General features: G+C 41.0%; 1 protein-coding gene across 1 annotated transcript in view; it reads left to right on the top strand.

Annotated features, from left to right (window-relative positions):
• LOC136885056 (neurobeachin-like protein 1) overlaps positions 1 to 21,135 on the top strand; it is a 398,107-nt gene extending 376,972 nt beyond the window's left edge. Inside the window, exon 34 of the mRNA XM_067157452.2 lies at positions 20,974 to 21,135. Within this exon, the coding sequence (XP_067013553.2) occupies positions 20,974 to 21,135 (162 nt within the window). The remainder of the gene's footprint in view (positions 1 to 20,973) is intronic.
• The last annotated feature ends 2,198 nt before the right edge of the window (positions 21,136 to 23,333 follow it).

The following is a 23,333-nucleotide window of genomic DNA, read 5'->3' as shown; positions in this document are numbered from 1 at the left end:
TTGAGTTATAGGGAGCAAAATGAACTCTTGTCGCTCTAACGTAGTCGCCAGGAGCCGACGTGAACACTTCCGTAGCAACTAGAGAAGTGAACTTTCCTCCCCTCTCATCCTCTCTGCAGGACATGGACTCATCCGCATACAAAAATTCTTTAGTCTGCAACTAAGGTTTTTTGCCATCAGATAGTAATCGCGCTTCTACACACTACTGTGCAAGTCTCCACTACTTGCTGTGGCGCTGAACGAATCGGTTAGCTGCGTCGAATGCTATTTTGTGCGTATTTCCCTTAAGTCATATTTCTAATATTTGAAGAAATGAAAGGAAACAATGAGGTGGATACTACGACAGGTTTTGTGTATTTTTTTGTATAATTCCTAGTTTTATGTCTCTAAAATGGAATTGAAATTTATTTTTTTCCACAGAGTGGGGGTGGGGAGCTGCCACCCCTCCTCCCTTCGACTCCCTAATCGGCGCCACTGATTATCCCTTGCTGTTAGTCAAGCTGCGGAATTCCGGATCTCACTATTCTTCATTCTCTATCACCTGGTATTTTTTATTTTTGTTGTGATTTTCTCGTTCTTCTTTACGACTTATTTTCTTAACGTACTCGTGTTTTCTCTGCTGTTCGACTCGCTGAGGGCCCTCACGGAAAGCACGTTGCTACACTAGACGCAACGCCCGTCCAGTTGCAGTTGTCAGTTAAATTTTATTGGAACTCGAATTGTGTGTATACTAGACTTAACTAAAGTTGGCGTCTGACAGGTAAGGTTGTAGGGAGGAGCACTGCACGTGCCATTTCACAATGTTGCCACATTCCACCATTCCTTTCTACATGCTCTTACCCCTCACTTCCGGCTCACTTGTTCCCTCCTTCATTCTGACCGCTGTGATCTGTTGTAGACTACCTGGCTAGGAGGTGTCGTCCCATTTGCGATCACTCTTATACAAACAATCAGGTTCTTATCAGTGACAGTGACAGGTTTGGCAACTCCCAGCAAGACGAGCTGCCCTGAAGTTTTATCTCCATGGCAACCGCAGTCGCCCCACCCTCGTTTCCATGGCAACCACACAGCCACTCCCTTTATCCCGCCTCGGCAGGCAGTAAACGGACCTCCCTCTAAGAAATGCCAGACGCCAACTCTTATTATTAGCAGTATAGTTAGTAGATTCCGGATTTTTAGGCAGTAGTAGGTTAGAATGCAAACTAATTTGGTTATTAGGAGGTGTCGACTACCCCGCGATTTCGTAGTGTGGTGAGAGTAACATACGTTCTAGGGGTTTTGCTGGGCCGGTTCATGCAAACCGCATAGCATAACCGTTGTCTAGTTTAGACTATACTTGTTACTTCTTCAGTAAGTTTGCATTCTAACCTATCACTGTCCAAAAATCCGGGCTCTAGTGATGAGGTCCAGTGCTCAAGACGTATTTTTCTTCTCTTGCTCGAACCAAAGTTATCTCCGGATCTCTCGCACTTCAGCGCTCACTCTCTCCCTCTCTCTCTCCCCTTGAAAACAAGAATCTAATTATTTAATTTGAAAAGGGAAATTAGTGTAAATTTACAAGAAATTGAATACAATGCAAGTTGAAAGGGGTTGTCTCTGATGCTGTATAACGGTGAAAGAAACGAGATAACCATCTTATCGACAGGAAGAAAGAAACTGGCCGGTGTTTAAGTAACTATTTACAACCGAGGTGGACCGTGGAAAGAAGGCGAGCTTGAACCAGGGAAATTAAATTCTAGAGATTGTGCCTCAACAAACAAGGAAGTGGTCAGGAAAGACTCCTCCCTCAGGGGCGTGCAGTTGGTGAGTACAGCCTGTTACTCGAGCCATGTCGGACGTGCTTTCGACATACTTGTATCAAGTACCTTTCCTATCTCTTCCTTACCCTTTCTCAGTAATTCTCAAGCTTCCTCTGTGGATCAGTGGTGGAGTGTTGGCATCCAAATCCCAGGATAGCGGGTCCAAGCCCGCCAGAAGTAGTCGGATTTTGAAGGATGGGTACAAGTCCATTCGACACAACATGCCCTAAGATTTGTATATAAGTTAGCAATATGTGCGATGGTGCACCAGTTAAAAGATGACGTATCATCAAAATTTGGGCCCTTGTCATAAACTTATTTCGCTGGAAGCGATTATATCATTAATGGTCATGGGAAAAGTTCAAGATTAAAGTATTTTGGCTGTATTACTGTTTCCTGAGGAATATTTTACACAACTACAATTACAAATTAGTTTTTCAATGAGTATTCAGCAAAATTACAAGGAAGCCGGGGGAGGAATGATAGCAAAGTCTTCGAAGGAAAAAGATACTTCATTTCGTGCGGAGTTTTCTTAAGTATAGAGGCAGTAATCGGCTCTCACCGCTAAGTAATACTAAACGTGTACCTACCTTTGAACTTTCAACATTTTTTCCCATAATTTTTTAATTAGTGGCTTTTAGTATTTAAAGTAATTTGCCACTTACTTGACAAAATAATTGGTTCTTAAATTTCTCATCGCTAAGCCTCGACCTTTTTGGGAGGCGTGGGGCACACATACTTGCAGAGCTATGTGAAGGGAAGCCTTTGTTTAATTTTAAGAACATCCCGAGCAAAACAAGTTTCATGTCTTTGGAAGTACTGGAGAGGTAAGAAAGTACCTCACCCACAACTGGTGAAGTAGAACTGAAAATGTTTTCTTCATCACTTATTTCTTTTGCGTTTTTGATTCCGTGCGACGTATATCAATTACTGGGATGCAGAGATTACAATTTTATTCCAATAAGTAAATTACAAATAAAAATTACATTTTGTGAACGGTAATTCGATTACTTCCCATTTCTACGTTTTAGGTTACGGATGTTTCAACAGGCAACACTGAACTTATATTTCAAATTCTAGACCTTAAATTGATGTCTTAGTGTAACGATGTGCTAATGTCCGTTGATGATCCTGAGGGAAAGAGTTTTTGTTAATCTCATAAATAGGATCGATACGATTACTCAAGGCGTTATGAATGTGAGTCGCAGTCTTCTCCCACCATCAAGAAGAAATTGGAAAATCTCTTCACCGCTAAGATAAGACATCTTACTTACTAAATTATTATCAGGGATATGATTTATACTATATATATGGAGAAGTCTATCATAGAAGGCAAAATAGAAGGCAGAAGACCACGTTGAAGGACAGCAAGCAGGTGGCTAGATTAGGCTAGGAAGATAATCGGCCTTCCTCTTCAGAACGTCCTAAGAAAAGCTGAAGATCGAGTTGGATGGCGACACTTTGTGAAGCATGTAACTCTCTTAGACACAAAGAAATGGGGTCATGACACTCAGTAATGAGTAATACGATTGATGATGATGATGATGTTGATCTCAAAGTTTGGAGTCAAATATTAACTAATTTTTGAGATACATTTGGTGCAAAATAGTATAAAGAATATCTATGTTGTGGCAAATTAAAACACTTATAAAAACAGTCACCAAAATAATAATTTTGCATGAAAATTAAGTCATGAAACAAGTGTAGGATCACAGCGGGTTGAGTGCCAAGTCTAAGGCCATCAAGAAACAAAAGAATCTGCTTAGAGCAGAACGTTCTTTCCACATTTCGAAGAAATACTGTAGCAGAATCCAGCTTTGAATTATTGATGCTAATAAATTCATTTTTAATGATTTTCTGCGAGCACTAACTTCTAAACCATAAAATACGGTGTGTGTTTGCTGGTAAAACATCATCTCTCTGGTGATGAAAAACATATATTGAAGACAATTAATACTATTTTAGTATCCATATTTGTACCATATACTTCAGAAACACAATAGCACGCGGCGATCATTGCTTACGGCGCCATAAGCTAAACATAGTATCTCAAGTTCAAATATACAATCGATCATTGTTGCCATGGCAAGTCCAACAGCCTTTACAGCCTAATCTTCAGGGTGTCCGACAGAGCAGCTTAGCGGGGTACATGCGAACTACTTCAATAATTCAAATGCGATAACAAATACAATACGAACAATTTTTCAAATAAACACGTAAGAAAGTCACTGTCCCAACACGCGGAATGTATTTTAAAATAAAATTTAAATACACGTGAGTTTACCTCAACTGTGTAAAAACGTGTACTTAAGCTCGAAATATGGACAAATATGGAAAATGAAATGTTTCAAATCATTCCAAATATCGTAATTCGTAAAGGTATGACAAAACTGTAGCTAATGCAAAAGCAAGTATGGTTTTACATAGTAATTCCAGCCCTGATTAATATCTGCCTAAATTCATCATCATCATCATCATTATCATCTCAAAATTGCGATGCAAGACGTATGAACTAAATACTCGATGTTACAGAGCACCGCATAAACACCGCATAGACACTCAAACAAACCCCATGGCACTGCAGTCCTTTTGGGCTTTGACCCCTGCTCAGGCGGAAGGCCTGCAGATTACGAAGGGACGTGGGATCAGCGCAACGGATCGTCTGGGCTGTTTGACTCAGCTTTCTAGAGCGGGGTCGCTATCTCACCATCAGATAGCTCCTCAATTCATCTCATGTAGGACGAAAGTGCACCTCGAACCAGCCCTTATCCCTGACCTCACTGGGAATCGAATCCGGAACCTCTGGTTATAAAGCAGGCTCGCTGGCCCTACACCACGGGGCCTGCATCGAGCGATGTATGTCTTGGGAAAATGGCTTTCGGATAACAATACCATGCATAAAAAATACTACATGTGAAATGTCAATTTCGAAAAGCACTAGTTTCAGTAATGTATTTCTGAGTTAAATATTCATTACGATTTTATCTGTCATTGGGCAGGTTTGAGTGAGGCTGGTGATTTGGATGTTTCGTGCTTCCAAACATTACTTTATTTACAGAATATGATTTTGGTAATGCCATTGCAGGATGACGTAATTATAATAAAAATAATATTGAGTGGAGTTTCTTTTATATTGCCCGTTTGGGTAGCTGGACTTCTGACCTCAAGATGGCGGGTTCAATCTCGGCTCAGTGGCTGTGGTGGTGGTGGTGGTGGTGGTGATTATTGTTTTAAGAGGAAGTACAACTAGGCAACCATCCTCTATATAACACTAATCAGAAGGAAAAAATGGAAGGGATCCGACACTTCGAAAAATGAAGATATCGGCCAAAGGAAGACAAAGGCCACGAAGGGCATGAAAATGAAAGACTCCCTAGCCCTCGCAAACCTAATAGCGTCGGGGTCGGAAAAGAACAAGAGTTGACCAGGGGAGGTCGGACAGGATAGATTAAAGTGAGGAGCCTGGCACGAGTAAGTGGAAGCAATGCCAGGACTCAGCTGAGGGCCCCGTGGTCGCCAACCCACGCTCCAAAGTTCAGAGCCCCTGAGGCCCCTTTTAGTCGCCTTTTACGACAGGCAGGGAATACCGTGGATGCTATTCTACCGCCCCCACCCACAGGGGGATCAGTGGCTGTGGTAGGTAAAGGTGCTGAAATATATCCGCCTTGTGTTGATAAGATTTACCGGCACATAAGCCAACTCCTGTGGGGCATCATCCCAGCACTTCGGCGTCTCCAAGTGCCGTAAAGGTAGTTAGTGCCACGTAAAACAATTATTATTATTATTGTTATTATTATTATTATTATTATTATTATTATTATTATTATTATTATTGTGTTGAAGCGAATTGTTCGTGTGTTGTCAGCAAATTGGGATAAAAATATAATGGAAATATTCTGGCGGTTAGAGAGAATTGAATGTTTACGTACGATCGTAGATCGGTGAAATGGGGGTTAATAGTGATTCCGTATAACATTTTTTTTTTGCTAGGGGCTTTACGTCGCACCGACACAGATAGGTCTTATGGCGACGATCCGTATAACATAATCATGGTGCTGTATGTAAATAATAGCTTCGTTGAGGGCCGGGAGCGTCTTTAAGAAAAAAAAACGTTCGTAGTAATGTTGGTAATGGCAGGATGCTAAGTTCCTCTTATAACTCAGCATTGAAGTCTCCTCTTCCTTGAAGCTCTGCGTGCCGGAGGTAGTTACTTTCCACACGAGAAAGGGAGTGCTGATTCTGTGACATACCGCACGGAGGCCGACTCGGAAGAAGGCCATGATCCTGATACCTGCTAGGTCGTGTCACATAATGCTGCGAGTACCTGAAGAGTGTTATGAATTCATTTATGAAATTTATGAATTCCTCTTTTGTACGTAGCATGCAGGTTAAATGTTATCATATACATTCTTTAGCTGCATGCATGTCGACAGGATATTTAAATCAGGGCTTTTATTTTCGTATGCCGTTTTCGATGTCAAGCTCAGTATCTCGGATAGAGAGCTGGCCTTCGGAACCCAAGTTGGCAAGTTCGATTCCGGATCAGTCCGATGCTATTTGAAGGTATTCCAATACGGCACTCCCGTTCGCGGTAGCGTTACTGGTACGTAAAAGAACTCCCTCAGGACAAAATTCGAGTGCCTCGGTGTCTCTTAAATCGTAAATGTACGTACTGGTACCCTTCTTATCCTTCTCCTTTCTAGCCTTCTGCTTATTTCTGGAGGTAGACATGTGGGTGGGTAGGTAGGTAGGTGGGTGGGTGGGTGGGCGGGTGGGTGGGGGTTGGCCCAGTTTTACGACCATATGCCCTTCCTGACGCCAACCGCATGTCAAGGGGTGTGTCATTCTCGCGTGTTTCCGAGGTTTTGCCTTAGAAGGACTGAATCTGGCTGTAATGTGTGGGCGTGGCAGAATATAACCTCGGTACTTTCTGCCTGTCATAAGAGGAGGCTAACGTGGCTCCTCGAAACACTCTCAGATTAGGAGCGTGGGTTAGCGACCACAGGTGACTGACATGGTTTTCACTTGTGCCAGTCTTCTCACTGTAATATTTCCTATCCGACCTCCCATGGTCAGTTCTTGTTCTCTTCCAACGATAATAGATTTGTGAGGCCTAGACTGTATTTCATTTTCACGCTCTTCGTGGCGCGGGGCTGTGAGCTTGCATCTGGGAGATAGTGTTTTTCCTTGGTTTCCCATTTTCACATCAGGCAAATGTTGGGAATGAACCTTAATTAAGGCCACGACAGCTTCCTTCCCACTCCTAGCCCCTTCCTGTGCCATCGTCGCCATAAGACCTATCTGTGTCGGTGCGACGTAAAGCAACTTGTAAGAAAGAAAAGATATGAAGAGGAGAGGGTTGGGACAGACACAACCAACCAGTCCCCGAGCCAGAAGAATTAAGCACACATGATGTAGTATATAATAGACGTTGTTAAAGGATGACAATCAAGAAAATTACGGGATTCCGAGATCAAGCAAGATCACAGGAAAAGTTACGGTCTGGCACTATCTCGTAGCAAGAACGTAAAAAAGAAAGAGCCCATTCCGAAAGGGTGAAGAAATAATGGGCTGATCGAAAGAAGAACCAGAAATAAATTATGCCCAACATGGTCCATAGAATACCCTAACGCAATAATAATAATATCGGACTGAGTGGTTCAGATGTTTGAGGGCGTGGCCTTCTGAGCCCAACTTGGCAGGTTCGATCCTGACCCATCACAGGCATTGAGCACGCGTTTTCGTAGTGTATTCACATCATTTATGCGGACTACATACACCATGGTCTTTACATATCCCCAAAGCCAAAAATATAATTGGTTAAGGTCAGCCGAACGGGCAGGCCAAGTTATTGCCCTCCCCGACGAATCCATAGCTAGTTGATGATCCTTGTTAGGTGTCCCTTAATTTTACGATGAAAATTGGCCGGTGCCCCATCATAATAAGACCATAACGCAACACGCTATTAGATTTACGACCAATGTTTAGGTATAGTTGGACCCACGAGAGTTGGAGTCTGACATTTGAGCGGCGAAAGCAGTAACTGCGAAGTACGCTGCATTGTCATAGTTACCTTCGCCTGCGGTTTATCGCCGTTTCATACCGGCTGAGTGTTGAATGAAACATATAGGCCTAATACAATTGAATAAACTTCGACCCGTTCCTAAGCTCGTGCTAATAATTCCAGCATTTCAGACAGAACATGCCATTGGCGATGAATATGAGATTTCATAATCACTAACAAAATCGTTAATTTCTGACAATAACCTCAACAAATGCACATGTTCAGTACAGAATAGAACTGTACAACCAGCCACATCCAAAAAAATAAACTAACAACGAAAATAATATTCAGAAAACAAACATGTAAATACATAAAGCAGCAACAATAAACACAGTATCACTAAGAAAAATATCACAAAAGCGACTGAGAGCAAGCCAACCCACGTGACGATAGCTTCCTTAAATGTGGCATCGCTGTTATCGTTACCATAGCAACTTACTTTTCCGAGATGCGTTAGTCAGCTTTTTCTCGCCGGTGGCGCTAAACGTCGGACTCCCAACTCTCGTAGGAACGTACTTCCGTCTTTTGTTGCATACGACGCTCCATAAATTATCGGAACATCGTGATCATTGACGGTAGTGGTAGCGGACCATAACTCCAAAGATACTGCGTTAGCGACCAATGATTATAGGTCCTTTTTTTCACGACACCTTGTGTGTAATTAGTGATCGATAGGCTGAAAATCTTTACTGTTACCAACTGGAAACCACGAAAAAACATCTTCATAGCTGCCGAAATAGAGGGGTTCGAACTCATCTACTCCCGAATGTAAGCTACAAACTACAAGGTCCAAACTCGCTCGGTCCAAGGAAAAAAAATAGAGGGCAGACTATTGAGGAAAAAACCAGTAGATGTTTGTGGATCGCAAAACCTGCATGGAGAAGCCTATCGCTTGCAGCCAAATACTTTTCCCTTCAGTTTATGACGACAATTCCCTCGTGTTGACACACACATGTTAATTGAAGAAATTTATAGTATGCGTGGGAAGACACATGTTTATTAGCAGACACATAAATCTTGCCCAGGTTTATTCAGGCAGGAGAAATTTTTTAATTGCTTTTGATGACTTCAGTATTTTCCCGCCTGAAGGCTCCGGTGTACAGATACGTGTGTACGTCAGTCGGAACCACAACTTTCTCTACAGCGTTCTGTCTTATTCTTTAACACTTTAAGAAAGGCGGAAGGAAATCTTTTCCCTACATACCTGTAACAGCAGTGCATTTCTCCCCTGATAAAATGCGTAAATCACCACTGTCCTTGACCTAAGTATTGCTACAGGTTACCGTCTTACAACTATCGCATAAAACCCCTCTGTCTTAGTGCGATGTGAAACCATCACCAAATCAAGCGCTCTTCACTTTCATCTAACGATAATGCACGACACTTAATTTTATGGCTTAACAGAACAACACTACAGAATATAAACACATTATAACTACAGATACCAACCCTCAAATAGTAACGGTGCTGCCCCTAGGGGACGATTCACCCCAGTCCCTACACTAGCCAACAGGGAACATCTTAACAGCTCACACTTTTTCTTCCACTCCCTATGCTTTAGGGTTACTCAGTATTCCTGTTTGGGCGAGGGCTGTGGAATACACCCCCAATATCTCCCCTACCTGTTGTGAAACGTGACTAGGGCCGGTATTATAATGAAGGTTTAAACTGAAGATTGAGTTAAACTGTAAGTTGAGTTTAAACCGATGTTGAGTCTTATAATGGCCGACCTAAGTTAAACTGAGGTGAAGAAGGAAATACACGATCTTGGTAGTAGTGACTTGCGAGAAAAGATGACTGTCGATAATGTTTTGTTTATTTCTTCTAGGTAAAATGGCGGATAAAAACAATAAACGTTGTCCTAATTTTACTTGTAAGGGAATAGAATTGCTTGTGCAATTAGTACAGAAATATTTATATAGTCCGTGAAACAGTGGCCTTATGAATTCCTCCGAAATCTCCTATTGTAATAAACATACTACCGGAGGCATAAAACCGCAATGCTATCAGTAGGTGAGTGAGGGGTTCTACATCATGATTTCTGAATTAGAAGGAAGTTGCTTTATTTTCTAAAATTTACACTTCTGATATTAAAACAGTTCAAAAAGTCATTTTTACATTCTTACCTTTTCATTGCATGTTTTATTCTAGCACCAATTTTGTGAAATAGGGTTATGACAGTGTGTTCTGTAAGCCAAAACGTATTTAAAAACTCTGTTTCAATCCATATATTTAAGTGACGTGCCCTTGCTCGAAAAACTCGTGGTGCCCGTGGTCGTTCAATGATTTAAACCACTTCTTCATCATCGCTTAGTATTTCTTCAAACACCTTAAAAATATCTTCGAGATCCATTCGTTCTGCCATGTTGTAAGGTTATGTATTCTTAAACTTCCGTTTAAGCGGTGGATGAGTGGCAGTAAAATTTAATCTCTAGTTAAACTTAAGATTAAGTTTTACAATACGCGACTAACAGATAAACCAAAGTTTAAACTGAACCAACAGTTTAAACCTCTATTATAATACTGGTCCTAAATGTGGGGCCAGGAGCTCTCAACTAGGGAGCGTGGGTTGGGGAGCGTTGTTCCCCTAGCTGAGCCTTGCGTTGCTTCCACGTACTTTTAGCAGGCTACTCACTTTCCTCTATCCTATCTGACCTCCTTTGGTCAACTCTTGTTCTCTTCCGACCCGTCTGTATTAGCTTTTCGAGTCCTAGGGATTGTTTCATTTTCACCCACTTTATGGGCCTTGTCTTTCTTTCGCTGATACCTTAAGTTTTCGAAGAGCTGGACCTCTTCCATGTTTCACTCTGATTAGTGATCGTTGTCCAGTAAAACAATAATAACCAACAGCGTTATATTTTGGGAATACGACCCCTGGCTCACGAATCCCCGCATATATATTGCGCATCGAAAGCGTTCACACTTATTTTTGGTCAAAAAAGTGCGAGTTATATGCGAGCAAATACCGTACCTTAATATTGTCATCATTCAAACGAGTGTCTTGTTACGGTTTCTGGTCCTATATCCGCTCCTCAGATATATCATGGTTGGTTGTCTACATCACCGCCACCACCACAACCGCCACCACTATTCGAGAGAAGTAGACTATGTACCGACACCGGGTTTTACCCTTTCCTCACATCATCATCATAATAATCATCATCATCACCCCAACTTGGAATGGTTCCATCCTGGCTCAGTACGGTGATATTTGAAGGTACTCAAATTCTTCAGCCTCTTGTCGCTAGATTTACTGGCACGTAAAAGAACTCCTGCGGGACTAAATTCCGGCAACTCGGGGTCTCCGAAAACTGAAAAGTAGTTGGAGGAACGTAAAGCCAATAACATTATTATTTATCATCGCAAATCCAGACGTGTAGGTCGCTCACTGGCGTGAAATAGGAAGACCTGATCTAGGCGAGCCGAACATGTTCTTGGACACTTCCGGCACTAAAAATCCATACGGTAAATAAATAAATAAATAAATAAATAAATAAATAAATAAATAAATAAATAAATAAATAAATAAATAAATAAATGATCAATAGTGCTGAGTGTTAGTCTTGTTCCCAGTCTTGTGTGAAATAGACGTAGACTTTAACACCTAGTTTCCTTCTGAATCACAATGGAATTATGGTGTATCATTTCCGCGCATTGCTCCTGAATCACTGTGTATAATGACTTGCGGTACAGTGTTTGATGTAGGGTAATGATGATGAGTCTGACCTTGAAAGTAATTGAATGCAACTGCTGTTTTGTATGCATCTAGCGGTGTCCTTGTTCTTACCGAGGTGAAGAATGGCGTGTCTTGTGTGAGGACTTGAACTACGGTGGAACGGAATACACCTTAACGCAGAGGGCTGTGGAAATGGACTAGATAAATTTGTACTGGGGAGGGCCCTGTACTTTGCTATGCACTGTATACAGGTTGCATCCGTGATGATTAGAGCCCGGAATTTTATGCATTAATAGGTTAGAATGCAAAATTGCTGAAGCGAGAAGCAAGTGTAGTCTACCTTCACAACGATTAAGCTATAGGGTTTGCATAAACATTAGGGGTACGGCCTATCAGAACCTCTATAATCTATGTTACTCTTACTACATTGTGGAAGAGCGGGTGGCCGACATTCCTTACTAACCAAATTAGTTTGCAATCTAACCTATTACTGTATGAAAATCCAGGCTTTAGTGATGATGATACAAACTTCCAGGGATGATGGAGGACAGCGAATGGGTCAGTTTGAGATAAGAAACCATATTCCAGAAGCGATGTCCGGCTCCATGGCTAAATGATTAGCACTGTGGCCTTTGGTCACAGGGGTCCCGGGTTCGATTCCCGGCAGGGTCGGGAATTTTAACCATCATTGGTTAATTTCGCTGGCAGGGGGGCTGGGTGTATGTGTCGTCTTCATCATCATTTCATCCTCATCACGACGCGCATGTCGCCTACGGTCGTCAAATCAAAAGACCTGCACCTGGCGAGCCGAACATGTACTCGGACACTCCCAGCAGTAAAAGCCATACGCCATTTCATTTCATTGTCTTATCTTAAAGATAGTTTCGTCCGGGAGCTGACTTCCTTCTTACAGAATACTGTTGATCGCAACTGCGATCTCACTGCACCTTGATTCAATCTCACGTACTGTACTACCATCTTGGGAGAACACACATCCTAAATACTTCAAATGATATACCTGTTCCAGCTTTGTATTCCCACCCTTACATTCAGTCCTCTTAGAATTTTTACCTACTGACACCAGTTTAGTCTTCGAAAGGCTGATTTTTCAAAAAACCATACTCATTGCACCAGTTTTCAAGTTCCAAGATATTAGCTTGCAGCCTTCCGGCACAATCTGCCATTAAGGCAAAGTCGTCAGCATAGGACAAAATGCTTACTAAGTTTTCACCTAACTGAAAATTAATATAATAATAATAATAATAATAATAATAATAATAATAATAATAATAATAATAATAATAATAATAATTGTTCCGGGTTTTTCTGTGGAACGCAGAGGTGAAAGATGGTGCTGGGGTGAATGGGTCTAACTACAATGTCAGGAATTGAATTTAAAACTTAAACTGAAGGTTATATTTTCAGAACTTCACATATGACAAGATTTTCATGACAATATTGTAGGTACAAGTAGCGATCATTGAACAAGATTGGGAAAAGTCCAAGATTCGGAACCTTAACACTTTGGGCTTAAAGCCCCTTGTTTTACAGTTTCCTGAGCTACTAGCTCCAATTTACAAAAGAGCACGAATTTGTACAAGGACAGAAATCCCCCAATTCAAAAAGCACTTGCTCCCAAAATTACAACATCTAGCCTTCAAGAGATATTCATTAATCTTACAAAAACTTTGAAAAAGAGCTAACAGGCTCTCAGTTTTCTAAGCCTACTCAAGGCAACATCAACTTACAATTTCTGGCCTTTCAAGGCAATACTTACAATTGGAAAATGATTATACAGGGGTATTTAATACCCAACCTACTGGGCCTTCATGGAAAAAGAATAACGGTTAAATAACTGGCCCGAACACAAAATGAATGGAGGCGAATACTTGCACTCCTAGATGTGAACACTAGGTACTAGGCCGATGGAACAGGTGCTATTCCCAAACTACCGAGGTGACTCGTGTAAGGATAAATTAATGCATTACAGAAAGGAAGAAAACAGTTACAAAACGTAGTCACCTCAAACCAAGATGAAGGGGAGCTCGAGAGGGTACATCACTCTCCATCGCCGGTTTACAGTTAAAGATTTTATGAGGTTTTTACATTAGCCGACAGAAAGTTACATTTTTTAGGAAAAGTAGGTTACATAGCTAATAATTCGGACCTTTCTCACGGGTTAAACTGCGGAGTTAGCAAGAAAGAAAGATGTTATGTGGCTATTACCTTGTTGATGTACTGCTGACCGATGAAAGAGGCCGCCCGCCTCCTGCTTTGATACACACACTCAATAAGGTGACGATCAATTGGCCAAGAGACGTGAAAAGCAGCAGTTTATAAACCCCAGGGAAGGTACGAGATCATTCAAGACGAAACCAGCCACACCCTCTCATTTTTATTGGTCACTTTCAATGTTACACTCAGAATCGAAGAAGAAGCCGGTAATAGGTGGAAAATTAATTACAGAAATTAGGGATTGGCTAGATTCAAAACTTGCGGAAATAAAAGGAAATATTGCCAACCCAGAAATAAATTAAAATCAATCAGTAAAAAAACTTATGAATACAAAACTTCTTTGAATTATAAGTTCTTACACCATGCACCAGGGTGCATGATCATAGTTTTTAGTAGTGTTATCTATGGACGAATGTCCAAACTTCTTGATGGATAGCAAACAAAACTAGTAGAAATACAGTCAGTTCAGGAAACTTCACAATAACAAAATTACATCTTATTTCTGTGGTGACATCTTCTGAGTAAATTTCTAAGTTGGTGTAGTTTCAGTTTCCCAGTTTTACCAATAGAGGAGTTCATTTAGGCGCTGAATTTTAAATGCGCGGCATTGATGTACCAGCCGGTACAACAACAACAATAATAATAATAATAATAATAATAATAATAATAATAATAATAATGAAGGTACCTTTTGTTCGGTTTGAGTCTGATTTTGAAAGTGACACTCTGCCACTGATTGCCAGAGGGAGGGTTCAAGTAGCTGACAGCGCACTGAGGTGGACCGGTAATTGTTACTTAGATTCGATCGCGGTGATGGGCCAGTGGTATCGTGGTATGTTACTCTTTAGCATATTGGGTTGAAATGCCCGCTCGAGTGGTGGCTTAGTTGGTAGAACGGTAGCTTTGACGGTTCAGTACCGTTTCACTTGAATGTGGTCAAATCTTCCAGCCGGCAGATTTACAAGCACGTAAAAAGTGACAGCATTCCGACACTATGGAGCCCGCAAAGACCGTCATAATAGTTTTTTTTTTTGCTAGTTGCTTTACGTCGCACTGACACAGACAGGTCTTATGGCGACGATGGGATAGGAAAGGCCTCGGAGTTGGAAGGAAGCGGCCGTGGTCTTAATTATGGTACAGCCCCGGCATTTGCCTGGTGTGAAAATGGGAAACCACGGAAAACTAACTTCAAGGCTGCCGACAGTGGGACTCGAACCCACTATCTCCCGATTACTGGATACTGACCGCACTTAAGCGACTGCAGCTATCGAGCTCGGTGTTATAATAGTTAGTGGGTCGTAAACCTATGATGTAAGAATAATGTTATACCTTTAATGGTGGTGGTGGTGATTATTGTTTTAAGAGGAAGTACAACGAGGTAAACATCCTCTCTATAACACTAATCAGAGAGAAAGAATGGAAGGGATCCAACACTTCGAAAAATGAAGGTATCGGCCAAAGGAAGACAAGGACCACGAAAATGAAAGACTTTCTAGGCCTCGAGTGCTCTAATACTGTCGGGGTCGGAAAAGAACAAGAGTGGAGCAAGGAAGGTCGGATAGGAAAGTGAGGAGCCTGGCACAAGTAAAATTTGCTTGCGTGGGGGCTGGGTGTATGTGTCGTCTTCATCATTTCATCCTCATGACGACGCGCAGGTCGCCTACGGAGTGTCAAATAAAAAAAGACCTGCATCTGGCGAGCCGAACTTGTCCTCGGACACTCCCGGTTCTAAAAGCCATACATCATTTCATTTCATAATAATAATAATAATAATAATAATAATAATAATAATAATAATAATAATAATAATAATAATAAAAATAATAATAATAATAATAATAATATGATTATGATGATTTCATGTGGTCCTAAGATGGCCTAATGGAATGAATGAATAATAGTAATAATATTGGTTTCACGTCCCACTAACTACACTTTTACGGTTTTTGTAGTCGCCGTGGTGGCGGAATTTTGTCCTTGGGGAATTCTTTTACGTGCCGGTAAATCTACCGATACGGGGCTCACATATTTCAGCACCTTCAAATACCACCGGAGATGCCAGAAAACCAGCTCCTTAACCGTCAGAGCCACTCACCCCGGCCTCATTAGGTATAAATACTGAAGTACACCCTTCTGAAAAAGCACGATTCTCCACAATCCTTGCGCGAATGTAGTTTTTGTATTTCCCGGTGAGAGCTGGACTGGTATTGTAGAGCTCCATCTAGCCGGCCAAAGAAAGAAGTAGCTGGTGAAAGTTTGCTGTGTGGCCGCTAGATCGTCGCTCTGTTACTTTCGATGTATGCTGCCATCTGGCAACGACCTCCCGAGTTGCAGTCGTGGCCGCGTGTTTTGAATCTATATTTAAAAACACACTTGTTAATTTTATTATTATTTATCTATGAAAGGCCCCAACGAGCGAAGCTCACTTTTAAGGGCTGTATACATTACATTGAAAATGTAAAAAATTCGAACATATTCAAGGTGTGATGTCAGTCAGTCAGTCAGTCGGCGGTTGCAGAGTGAGCTTCGGCTGATCCGACAGCTCTGCACTCCGACCGACCGACCAAGCAGAGGAGGGGTGGCCACGGCTCTACCGTGGCTCTACGCCTCTGCTATCAGGAGACGGAGAGTGGCTGGTCCCCACCGTAGGCTGTCCTGAGAATGGTTTTCCATTCTCCTGCACTAAGGCGAATGCCGGGACATTTCGTAGTATAGGCCACGGCCATCAACCCTCTCACCTTCTCCAATACAAATCTCCTGGCCTGAGAGACGGCGTCACCGTCTAGGAGGCCCTCCTCTCCCCTCAAAGGAGGAAGGGAAACATTTTAGAAGTAGTAGTCAGTCAGTTGCAACGCTTTTTAAAATTGAAACTACAACAAAAATACAAAGAATAATATAAACAAGAAATAGAATAAAATTGAAAGACACTAAAGTATAGCCTATTTTTTTTTTGCTATTGGCTTTACGTCGCACCGACACAGATGTCTTATGGCGACGATGGGACAGGAAAGGGCTAGGACTGGGAAGGAAGCGGCCGTGGCCTTAATTAAGGTACAGCCCCAGCATTTGCCTGGTGTGCAAGTGGGGGAACCACGGAAAACCATCTTCAGGGCTGCCGACAGTGGGATTCGAACCTACTATCTCCCGAATACTGGATACTGGCCGCACTTAAACGACTGCAGCTATCGAGCTCGGTAAAGTATAGCCTAACTAATAACAAAAACATAATTTACTTGTTTTAACTTAGTAATTTCTTCTTCTTCTTAATCTGTTTACTCTCCAGGGTCGGTTTTTCCCTCGGTATAGTGGTTAGTGTGATTAGCTGCCATCTCCGGAGGCCTGGGTAAGATTCCCGGCTCTGCCACGAAATTTGAAAAGTTGTACGAGGGCTGGAACGGGGTCCACTGAGCCTCGGGAGGTCAACTGATTAGAGGTGGGTTCGATTCCCACCTCAGCCATCCAGGAAGTGTTTTAGCGGGGTTTTCCATTTTTCCTCCAGGCAAATGCCGGGATGCTACCTAACTTAATGCTACGGCCGCTTCCTTCCCTCTCCCTTATCTGTCCCTTCCAATCTTCCCATCTATTCCTGAAGGCCGTTGTACAGCATAGCAGGTAAGGCCGCCTGGGCAAGGTACTGGTCATCCTCCCCCGTTGTATCAGCCGCCCCAATGTGTCACGCTCCAGGACACTGCCTTTTAGGCGGTAGAGGTGGAATCCCTCGCAGAGTCCGAGGGTGAACCAACCCTGGAGGGTAAACTAATTAAGAAAGAAAGAAAGAAAGAAAGAAAGAAAGAAAGAAAGAAATTACTTTAAAGATTAAAAAACAGGATGAACCAGGGCATCAAAAGTAACAAATCCGAATACTAATCTGAAATTCTAATAAGTTATTTACAAGAAAAATAAATCGTTACGAATTTACTTACCATTGAATCCAAGTAAAACTTGTGACATAGATTAAGCGAACTTATGGCCTTTAAATGATGTGTGATGAGGTATTTAAATAATGCGTCTTACATGACATATTGCTAATTATTGTAAATATTTTTTCACTTCACAAAAAAAAAAAAAAAAAAAAAAAAAAAAAATATGTTCACTGAGCAAGTTGGTCTCGCGGTTAGTGTCACTCAGCTGTGGGCTTGTATTCGGGTGACCGGGCGAGTTGGCCATGCGCGTAGAGGCGCGCGGCTGTGAGCTTGCATCCGGGAGATAGTAGGTTCGAATCCCACTATCGGCAGCCCTGAAAATGGTTTTCCGTGGTTTCCCATTTTCACTCCAGGCAAATGCTGGGGCTGTACCTTAATTAAGGCCACGGCCGCTTCCATCCAACTCCTAGGCCTTTCCTATCCCATCGTCGCCATAAGACCTATCTGTGTCGGTGCGACGTAAAGCCCCTAGCAAAAAAAGTATTCGGGAGATAGTGGGTTGGAATCACACCGTGGCAGCCCTGGAAATGATGTTCCGTGATGTGCCATATTCTCACTAGTCAAACGCTGAGGCTGTACCTTGATTTATCCCACGGCCACTTCCATTCCACTCCTAGCTCTTTCCTCTCCCATCGTCGCCATAATACCTATCTGTGTCGGTCCAACGTAAAGCAAATTTTAAAATAAATACTGTAGCACTTTTTCCAGACAACCAAAAAAGCCACTGACCTGGGCCTATATTTACAGTCTTACAGAATGCGTTAATAATCAGAATCAGTTACTTTTTTGGATTACCTTTATTTTTCTCTCTTTGGCCTGGCTGAGTGGTTCAGACGGTTGAGGCGCTGGCTTTCTGACTCCAGCTTGGCAGGTTCGATCCTGGCTCAGTCGAATACGTCAGCCTCATGTCCATATAGTTACTGGCATGTAAATGGACTGCAGCGGCACTAAATTCAGGATCTTTGGAGTTTCCGAAAACCGTAAAATTAATTTGTGGGGTGTAAAGCCATTATTATTATTATTATTATTATTATTATTATTATTATTATTATTATTATTATTATTATGCCTTTGCTGGCGAGATGTAGTGTTTACAGTGCACTATGTCTTCTGGTATGGGCTATATCAAATATGTTACTTTCATTGACCTGTCTGTCTCATCCTTGGCTTTGACAATATGAAAGTGACTGAGGTATGAGTGATGCTAGTAATACCATTCCTTATGCAGTCAGTCCCTGTTATGAATGGTATGAAAATATCGCTCATCGGGTCGGTTGGTGCATGCATTTCAGTGGGCTTGGCAGATTGATATGTAATAGCAGCGGCTGGCTCGGTGAGGAAAGCAACGGGAAACTACCTAACTCCTCATTTCCCTAGTACGCCTCTTCAGTGATGTCTAGGCTATGGCAGCTGTTGGCGGATTTGCAGAGGATCAAACCAGCCTTCGGGCTGAATATCCAACATACATTATTATTATTATTATTATTATTATTATTATTATTATTATTATTATTACAGTTTTTGTCATTTGAACTTACAAGCACTTTTTCAGTTTTTCTTCTTCTCTTCCCATTATCTCTTCATCCTTTCGCGGTGTTCCTTCTTAGGTTGTTCAGTCCATCTCGTATTTAGTCGGGTTGGCTTTACATAAAATCTGTGTTTGTGAATTAAAGTTCTGAATTTTATTTTATCTTGAATGGTCTCCTCATTAACGCCAATTTCATCTAGGTCTTCACTGATTTATTTTAGCCAATCATTGTCAGTTTTCATTTTAAAGCTAAGTTTAAAATTTTCTTTGTGAGCCTGTTATTATCCATTCTGTATAAGTGATCATAAAATTGTTTCCTGATTGTATCCGTGGTAACTTAATACATTTTATGCGATTTCCTTTTTATCCAAATTCCTTTTTCGCCTTTTTGGTCCTAAGATTTTCCTGAGGATTTTGTCTTTCTTGTTTTCGATCATCCTTTTTTCGAGATTTGCTACCTATTATAATAGTTTGAGATGCATAAAATGCTTCTGTTTTAATTGCTGTGTTATAATGTCGTAATTGTGCCTTTTTGTTATAGTTCTTTTATTGTATCTGTTCCAAGTAAATTTGTATGCTCTTTAAAATTTTGCAATTCTTTGTTAGCTTGCTGATTTAACCGTGCTGGTTCAATAATTTCACCTAGATACTTAAATATTTCTACTTGAGCGATATTTCCATATTTGGTGATAAACGGTTGACTGTTGAAACCTGTTCTAATCCCTTCCATATACATTTTTTATAGTAAATTTGGAATCCTGTTTTAGCTTCTATTTCATGGAGTTTTTTATTTATTTACAGAATGGATTGCTTCCTATCTGTTAATGGATAGGATAGCAATGTCATCAGCAAATGCTAGGCAATTATGGCTAATTTTGTTTTGTATTCGTCTACCAATATTCATACTTTGTTTCATTTTGCCCCATCCCAACCACTTTTTCCAGAACTAAATTAAACTGACTCCTGTTTTGATTTCGAATGTTTGTGAAATTTCTCCTAAACATTTTCCTTTCTATGTTATGTCGGTGAATTTTTGCTCTTGTTTTCTCGTCAGCTTGGAATTCCTCTAGCACGTTAAACACTGTCTGTCGGTCTGCGGAGTCGTATGCATTATTATTATTATTATTATTATTATTATTATTATTAGTAATATTTTTGAATTTAAACTTAAAATTTTCATCAAATTCTGACATTAAGAGAAAGTTGAAGATTTCCCTGACATTTTAAATGATTTAGATTGCTTGTAAGAACTGGCATTAGATATGTTCATGAAAACTTTTAAGTTAATAGAGCACCGAGCTCGATAGCTGCAGTCGCTTAAGTTCGGCCAGTATCCAGTATTCAGGATATAGTGGGTTCGAACCCCACTGTCGGTAGTCCTGAAGATGGTTTTCCGTGGTTTTCCATTTTCATATCAGGCAAATGCTGGAGTGTTCCTTAATTAAGGCCACGACTGCTTCCTTTCCACTCCTAGCTCCTTTCTGTCCCATTGTCGCCGTAAGACCTATCTGTATCGTGTGACGTACAGCAAATTGAAAAAGATAAAAAAAAAAAATTTTAACTATGACCATTTCAAAATATTCGCATCCGCTATGGTGGCTATTTACAACCATGTCCATGCGATACCTTTGCGACGTAAAGCAACTTGTTAAAAAAAAAAAAGAGCAATTGGTTCCAAAGGAAAGGGAGTTCATTTATGAACAGAATTTTTTATTATTAATTATATCATTGTAATTTCTCTGTTTCAGGCGCAGATCGTTAGTAAATTCCGCAGCCGCCGGGCGGAAGATACGGACTTGTTTCGCGATTTGTTAAATCAAGATCATTTTCAAGAACTGTTAGTGCAACGGAAATGGAGACATCTGAAGGCGTTCTTCACAGGACCGCGAGGAGCATGGCAGTCAAGGTAGGACATTTGTTTATGAGTGATTTTCGTATTATTTTGATTGCAACCTTTTTTTTTCCTGGTTTTGTGTCATGCTAGAACGTATTGGCTGAAGCACTTGCATAGACTGGAGACTCCCTAGCGCGGAAATATCCGTCCTTGTTGAGGACATCGCATGGTTGCAGAATGTGATGTCTAGCCGGATTATTTACAGTGGAGCGAGAAGAAAGCGTAGCATTCGCCTCTCTTGTTTGCGTATATTTTAAACCACAAAATAATAGAGAACGGAGGGTTTGTCCCCTAAACCAGGATTGTCCAACCTTTTCATGTAGTGGGGCGCACTTGATTCTTGTGTGTGGAGGCATGGCTAGCGTTCGATTATTACAATAATAATAATAATAATAATAATAATAATAATAATAATAATAATAATAATAATAATAATAATAATAATAATAATAATAATATCTCCTTCCAGAAAACTGAATTTTTCTGTTCAAAACTAGACATCCATAGTCTCAATACAAAATACGGACAAATCAACTGAGTCCCTCACTCAAATACCTTGGCGAAATACCTGGACGAAATCCTCGGAAGCAACCGGACAAGAAAAAATAGCCCAAAACCACCACCGTGTCCATAACTCAGAAGGGCATATGGGAGAACAAGAAATTTACATCAAAAAATCCATGTCTCTTCACGTTAAGATTAAACATTACAATACTGTAATCAAACCTGAGGCTTTATATGCAGGGGAAACTCTAACGCTCCATAAAAAGGGCGAGCTCGAAAATATCCTAAAATTCATGAGGAAAATTTTAGGACCAAGACACACGGAGGAAAGGTACGGCCTCCAATCCCGGAAATCCACAGAAAAGTTGTCTAATATTGCGGCAGACCTCAGGAAAAGGAGGCTAAAATTTTATGGACACGTTAAAAGGCTTACAGAAACCAGACTACCCCACCAAATTCTTGATAGAGTAGATAAACTCAAGAATTTCCCTTGGACACAACAGAAAAATGTGGGCGTGTAAAAGCAAAAATTCAACATGAAGAAATTTTGAATCGAAATATATAGGGAAATAAAAGTGGCCAGTGGGAAGTTACTCCAGAGAAAGAAGTACCAAAAAGAGCAGGTACCAAGTGGACGGAAGAAACGAAGAGGATCTTTAGTGAACAGATGAAAGCATCCTGGATCCTCCACAAACGAAATCATAAATACAGCTTCGTGTGTTCCGAAAGGGACCATTCACGCAAAATAATAATAATAATAATAATAATAATAATAATAATAATAATAATAATAATAATAATAATAATAATAAAGGAGCCTCCGTGGCTCAGGCGGTAGCGCGTCGGCCTCTCACCGCTGGATACCGTGGTTCAAATCCCGGTCATTCCATGTGGATTTGTGCTGGACAAAGCGGAGGCGGGACAGGTTTTTCTCCGGGTACTCCGGTTTTCCCTGCCATCTTTCATTCCAGCAACACTCTCCATTCTCATTTCGTAGCATCTATCATTCATTAATATATCACTTTGGGAGTGGCGACCCCATCGTAATAACAGCCTATATATGATTTATTCATTACATCCCTGACCCGGTCACTGACTGGAAAACAGGTTGTAGATTTTCATTTTTCAATAATAATAATAATAATAATAATAATAATAATAATAATAATAATAATAATAATAATATAGAAACATGGGGGCTAATATTGACTAAACATTTTAAAACTCTAATAAATAACTAGATCACTGTTTCTTGTCACGATACAATCGATAGCTGCAGTCGCTTAAGTTCGGCCGGTATCCAGTATTCGGGAGATAGTAGGTTCGAACCCCACTGTCGGCAGCCCTGAAAATGGTTTTCTGTGTGGTTTCCCAATTTCACACCAGGCAAACGGTCGCTTCCCTCCCACTCCTAGCCCTTTCCTGTTCCATCGTCGCCATAAGACCTATCTTTGTCGGTGCGACGTAAAGCAAGTTGCAAAGAAAGAAAAAAAGAAAAAAGAAACCAGGGACTCCATGAAATCACTTGTTCTACGTACAGCATATGCTTTATAAAAATGTTGAGGAGACTGATAAAATGTTAACAACGCGATCGTTTCCTGCAAGGTGTTTGAACGGATAAGTACTGTCAACATATTCACCTCATCCCTAAGCCTTTCCCTCCGATGCCTGACTCTCAACAGGAAGCAGGGATTAAAATACACGGTGTAC

This window comes from Anabrus simplex, chromosome 13 (assembly GCF_040414725.1).
Source record: "Anabrus simplex isolate iqAnaSimp1 chromosome 13, ASM4041472v1, whole genome shotgun sequence".
In the NCBI taxonomy this organism is placed as follows: domain Eukaryota; kingdom Metazoa; phylum Arthropoda; class Insecta; order Orthoptera; family Tettigoniidae; genus Anabrus; species Anabrus simplex.
Note: the sequence above shows the minus strand (reverse complement) of the source record. Positions and strands in the feature narration are given on the sequence as shown.